Here is a 6877-nt window from a genome sequence, read left to right as displayed (position 1 = left end):
GTTTAGTCCAATTCTGCATCCTTTCCTTCAAGGCTCAGGGGTCCAAGATTATCTTCTGTGTCTGTGTTAATTGGTTTCCCTTTTCTTTTTTGAAGAGGGTCTGTGCAATCCTTCTGCCTAGTCCGCCATCTTTTCCACCTCCGACACTATACTTCTTGAGGCCTCTGACACCGACAGGGGGTGCAGGCAGGTTTGACTAAAGGTTTTAGGTTTCTTTCTAAACAGCTCAACTATCATTAAATGAGTGCACTGGTCTGATACTATATGTCTGCTGAACCTCCAACCTCTTGGGTTTCTGACCCAAGATTGAATATAGTTTGCAGTATTGGTACATCAAGGTGAGGTACATGTTATGAGAAGTATCAAAGCATTTGTGGTGCAGACTAGTGAGAACTTATCATAATTAAATTATGGACTAAAATTAATTAGTTGCTAGGGTGGGCAATCAACTAAAATTCTCTGAAGGACTTGCCCTGACACAAATTTCTGGTGAAAGAACTCTTTGGGATACTGCTTTAAACTTGGAAAATCTTTGAAAAACTTTAAAGCAAGTATTTTGTGCTTCTTAATTTGCAAAATTCAAGTGGTTTTCTATAAGTTGCATTCATTTTGCTGATGATTTGTGTGTGACATCTGTATGACAAATGATCCTTAGGCTCATTCTAAGTATTTTCCTTACATCTAAACAGCAGAAAATGTTATTCCACCTAAGTATAATTTACACATTAAAATTATAGCAATTGTTTATTCACAACTATACTTGGGGTTTTTTTGGTACAACTTGAAAAATTATGACTTCTTTCAGGGAAAATGAGTACCTGGCCCAATATAGTTTTGTTCTAGATATGATTTCTGTTAACTTTGGCTCTTGTTCATATTCTCATTCTTTTTCTCATGTTATTTGTGCTTTCTTGTTTTACTTTTCAGCCATCATGTGTTCAGTGAAGCCAGATGGAATTCCTCAACTGTGTAGAACAGATGAAATTGGAGAGCTCTGTGTGTGTGCCATTGCTACAGGTACATCCTATTATGGCCTCTCAGGCATGACCAAGAACACCTTTGAGGTAAGCTAATGGAAAGAGTCCTCTGATCTGATACCTATCCATAGTTTCAACTTCAAACAACTATTTCCAGGTACATAGTAATAGCCATGAAATATAAGATTGTAATTTAAATATAAAACACATTTGTATTAATACAAATGATTGTACTTCCTTTTACCCTTTTTTACAGTTTTCAATAAATTTGGTTTATGTCCCTTGCTCTGACTTTATAATCAGTGGCAAAAAAAGAATAAATGCAGATTCCTAAAAATGAACTTTTTGATTTCTTATTGTTTTCACCTTTACCTACTAAGTATGCCTTTTTATAAACGATTCTGTTGAGTGCTGTGTGAACACTGAGTAGTTTGTAAAATATTGAGGGGAGAAACCATGTGTGTACTTAGAGTGCTTAGCATGGATATTCAGTCATAGGTACTATGTACCTGAGTGATAGATGAATGAAGGAACACATACATGCATGTATGAATGAAAAGGCTGACTCTGAGAACAGTGGACTCTCTCAGACCTGTAAGGACCATCAGCTCAAGCTAGGTGACAGTTGGTCAGAAATCAGTCCAGTAAGTAACTTGAGCAGACATATATATTAAATAATTATCTAAAGAGTGAGCAAGTATATATGTATGTGGACTTATATGATGTAGAATGAACAAAGAAGTTTAGGGAGCTCACATTCATAGGGCTGGGGGAATCAGTACTGAGCATCAGTGTTTTTCTCATATCATTTTACCAAGTGATGCCTGACAGGACACCTACTCCTCACTTACCTACTTTCTAGTTATCGGACATTTCACCTTTACGACAATAGTAAAACTATTGACTACTGTCTGACTGTTTAGCACATTAATGATGTATGTCTGGCAGTAATGAAGGCCAGGGTGCTAGGCAAGAGTAATGCTGACTATGATGGTTAAGATTATGTGTCAGTTTGGCTGGGCCATGATCCTCAGTGATCAGTCAGTTATTTATTGATGTAATTTGGCAGTTATGTAGTGATGTAATAATTTTCTATTTTGTGATCTGATGTGAGCATCTTCCATCTTTGCATAACAACCTAATCTTTCTAACCTAACCATATTGCTAAGTCAGGAGTAAATATAAGAGAAACACAATACTTGATTAAGTTATGTGTAAGAAAATATAAATTGGATTCAAAATGGAGTCTCATCCATGATCACCACACTGTTTCCCTCTAGCATCTTAGTGCTTGAACAACTACTTACAGCAATTTGAATTAGGTATTCTGGTGCTCTGAACAGCTCACTGAGTCATAGTGCACCAAACTCAGAGGAGTAGAATTAGAAAGGAGAAAGGGACAGGGGAAAAAATAACAAGATCAGAAGATCTATCCTGCAGAGGGCCAACAGGCAGCTGAGAAAGGCCATTGGAGACTTCCCTGGGGAAGCGCCAGCCAGCAGGTGAAAAAGGCCATCTGAGACCTCCCTGGGTGAAGGAAGAAGACACACCACACCAGTATTCCAGTGACCACACCAGCGTACCAGCGATCACCCTAAGGATCTACCTTCAGCACCTGATTTTTTCAGTTACTTGGGTTGGTTAGGTGCAAATGGGCACGTCTGGTGCTGCTGAAACCTGAGCATAAAGCCCATTGGTGTTGCAGGAGAGGTGCCCCCGCAGCGGGTCACCAATCAGGCTTGGGTCAGCTTAATGGCACTTAGAGACCTGCGCTTGACTTTATTGGTGATATTGGGACTACAGATTACTAGCAGGTACTCTCCTGACTCCAGCACCACTGAAACTGAGTGGATCTTTGGCACTGTGGGTGGGCGGACCCACAGAGGACCTCCCGCAGCAGATTGCGGTCTGGGCCTATTGGGCTGGTGCTGCAGATGGGCAGGCCCAGAGAGAGAAACCCCCTTGACAGATCACGAAGCCAGGCAGTTGTCTTGGGTCACCTTTTTGGCACCGAGAGGCCTCGGGAGTGGGTTTTTTACATGTGCCTGAGCCTGGCAGAAGGTGGTAACCCCCCAAACAACTGGAGTCCTTGCTGAAATTGAGCTGTGGGCCTGTGAATAACAGTACACCATCATCATTAGCAGCCCACTGAAAGCCCTAGAAACCACCCCTACTAACAGGGAACTTCCTTCTTCCGTTCTTCCACTCTCACCTTCTCCTCCAATAACTTCACTTATCCAATAGAAGAAACCACATTCAGCCACCATAATACCTCCTAGTTCGAACTCTAAACCTTCTTTACAACAAACAGAAACTCATATCCACATTCCACACAGTGATTCCACCATCACAAGGAAAACTGCAGAGCAACCCAGCATACCTAAATTAATAACTAAAATAATAAAATACACCAGCTTCACCTTTTCAAAATATTAAACCATAAAACCAAGAAAAAACAAATCAATACATAACCAACAGTTAAAACAACCTCAGAATGTCTAGGAAACAACAGGCAACCTCAACTCAAACAAAAAAACAGGACAAGGCATTAGAAGCAAAACCACAAACAAAGGTCTCATTAAACATGGAGGAAGAGGAGGCAATAGAATTATCTGAGAGGAATTTAGAAAATATGTTTATAGAGTTTTACAAGAGCCTAAGGAAACCCCAAACAGAAGCAAGGAGAACACAAACAGTTCCCTGAAAGAACTCAGGAAAATCATTCAAGAACAAAATAACAAGATTAATGAACAATCAGAACTCATACAAAAACAGCAGTTAGAAATCCAGAAGATGAATACCAAAATTACAGAATTACATAACACAGTACAAGCACAAAACATTAGATTAGAACTGGCTGAAGAATGCACATCCCACCTAGAAAATAAATCCCTGGACACCAGCCTGTGTGAAGAAAAATCAGAACAAAGATTTAAGAGAAATGAAGAAAACCTAAGAATTATATGGGATGACATGAGAGAAACCACAAAAGACTCATTGGAATTTCAGAACAGAGAGAGACAAAAAAAAAAAAAAAAATTGTGGAAGACTTGTTAACAGAAAACTCCCCCATATCATGAAAGAAGAAATGATATTTGTCCAAGAAGCTCATAGAACCCCACACTAGAGCCCAAGAGAAAAACACTGAGGCATATTATAATCAAACTCTCCAAACTCAAAGACAAAGAAAAAATTTTGAGAGCTGCCCAGGACAAAAGAAATATTACTTATAATAATCAAACAGGCTGAGCTCCAATTACTCAGCAGAAACCATCCAGGCAAGAAGGCAATGGGATGGTATATATAAAACACTGAAGGAAAAGAACTTCCAATCAAGAATCCTATATCTAGGCAAATTATCCATCAAATATGAGGGCAAAATTAAGGCATTCTCAGGCAAACAGAAATTAAGAGAGTTTGTGAAAACCATACCAACCCTACAAGAAATGCTTAACGAAGTCCTTCCAATAGAGAACCCACAACAGAGATCAACAAAATCAGGATATGTGGCATCAACACTAAAACAAAATCAGAAATAGAAACTCAAAATAAGACCATAAAACATTGTACACTAAAAACCAAAGAAGTCCATCAGCACACGACAACAGCAACTAACCTATCAGAGGGAATAAAACTTCTAGGTACAGACTTTCAAATGGAGAGGAAAACAGGACAATGTCTTCACAGTACACACTGTTCTAAAAATGAAGAGATAAGAATATACTCCAAGGTAACCCACAGAAAAAATTAACAATCCCTCTAAGCAAATCCAGAAGGAGGGAAAATATATGGGTTTAATAAGCACAAAACCAACTATAAAGAAGAAAAGGGAGAAAGCATTAGCCAACGAACCAAACTCAGCACAGAAAAGTATGACCAAGGAAACATCAACAACACGACAAAAAAACATAATAGAATCACTGCAATCAAGTCAAACCTATCACTAATTACATTCAATATGAATGGACTAAATGCACCTATCAAGAGAAAAAGAGTGGCAGACTGGATAAGCAAAGAAGACCCATCGATACGCTGCCTACAAGAGACTCACCTTAGACACAAAGATAAAAAAAAATTAAGAGTTAAGGGATGGGAAAAAATATACCAAGCCAATGGAAATAAAAAAAGAGCAGGAGTGACAATACTAATTTCTGATAAAATAGATATTAAAGTGAAAAACATCATAAGAGACAAAGAGGGACATTATATGATGCTGAAGGGGTCAATTGACAAAGAAGACGTTACAATAATAAATGTTTATGCACTCAACAAAAGTGCTCCAAAATATGTGAAGCAAATATTAACTGAATTAAAAGGGATAATAAACAACTCTACAATAGTAGTAGGAGACTTTAACACACCACTTTCAAAGAGGGGCGCGTCAACTAGAAAATAACTCAACAAAGATACAGAGGAACTCAACAATACAATCAATATCTTGACCTCATAGACATATACAGAGCATTTCACCCAACAAATTACAATTCACATTCTTCTCCAGTGCACATGGATCCTTCTCCAGAGTAGACCATATGTTAGGACATAAAACAAGCCTCAATAAATTCAAAGGCATTAAAATACTACAAAACATCTTGTTGGACAACAGTGCTATAAAATTAGAAATTAATAATAGGAAGACCAAGGAAAAAACATCAAACATGGAAGCTGAACAACTCACTGCTCAAAAGCAACTGGGTAATAGAATGGATAAAAACTGAAATAAGAAAATTCCTGGAAACAAATGAGAATGAAGATACATCATACCAAAACCTATGGGATGCAGCAAAAGCAGTACTCAGAGGACAGTTTATAGCAATAAATATATATATCAAAAAAATAGGAAAGAAACAAAATCAACACTCTAACTCATCAACTCCAGCAACAAAAGCTGATTCTTCAAAAAGATTAATAAAATTGATAAACCATTGGTAGATCTAACAAAAGAAAAGAAAAAGAAGATATAAATCACAAGAATTATAAAAGAAGGGGTTGTCATCACAACAGAATCAACTGAAATAAAAAAGATACTGACAGAATATTATGAAAAACTGTACTCCCACAGATTTGAGAACCTAGAAGAGATGATTAAGTTTCTAGAATCACAAGACCTACCTAAACTATCCCCCTCAGAGATAGAAAACTTGAACAGACCTGTAACAAAAGAAGAAACTGAACAGGTCATTAAAAAAAAAAAAAAAAAAACTTCCCACAAAGAAAAGTCCTGGCCCGGTGGCTTCACTGGAGAATTTTATCAAATATTCAGAGAAGAGTTGACACCTATGCTACTCAAGCTATTCCAGAACATAGAAAAAGATGGAATACTCCCAAACTCATTTTATGAAGCAAGCATAACACTAATACCAAGACCAGGGAAAGACACCACTAGAAAGGAAAACTACAGACCAATATTACTCATGAACATAGATGCAAAAATCTTTAACAAAATCCTGGCTAACAGAATCCAACAAAATTTCAAAAAATTAATACACCTGGACCAAGTGGGATTCAGACCATGTTAACAAGGGTGGTTCAACATCAGATATATAATCAGTATAATCCACCACATAAACAAAAGAAAATAACCATATGTTTATATCAATTGATGCAGAAAAGACATTTGATAAAATCCAACATCCATTCCTGTTCAGAACTCTCAGCAAAATAGGGATAGAAGGGAAATTCTTCAGCATAATGAAGGATATATATGCAAAGCCAATGGCCAACATCATTATTAATGGAGACAGACTCAAGGCATTCCTCTTTCAAATGGGAACCAGACAGTGATGCCCTCTATCACCACTTCTGTTTAACATTGTATTGAAAGTACTGGCCAGGGCAATAAGAAAGAAATAAAAGGCAAAGAAAGTAGGAAAGAGGAACTAAAGCTATCTCTATTTGCT

At 37.5% G+C, this 6877-nt stretch overlaps 1 protein-coding gene across 1 annotated transcript in view; it reads left to right on the top strand.

Moving 5' to 3' along the window:
- DIP2C (disco interacting protein 2 homolog C) overlaps window positions 1-6877 on the top strand; it is a 412525-nt gene that overhangs the window by 237266 nt on the left and 168382 nt on the right. The window contains exon 18 of the mRNA XM_042782247.1: window positions 928-1064. Within this exon, the coding sequence (XP_042638181.1) occupies window positions 928-1064 (137 nt within the window). The remainder of the gene's footprint in view (window positions 1-927; window positions 1065-6877) is intronic.

This window comes from Orycteropus afer, unplaced genomic scaffold, assembly GCF_000298275.1.
Source record: "Orycteropus afer afer isolate SDZICR_OR568_19922 unplaced genomic scaffold, OryAfe1.0 scaffold00271, whole genome shotgun sequence".
NCBI classification, from domain to species: domain Eukaryota; kingdom Metazoa; phylum Chordata; class Mammalia; order Tubulidentata; family Orycteropodidae; genus Orycteropus; species Orycteropus afer.
The sequence above is the reverse complement of the archived record's forward strand: the minus strand, read 5'-3'. Positions and strand labels throughout refer to the sequence as shown.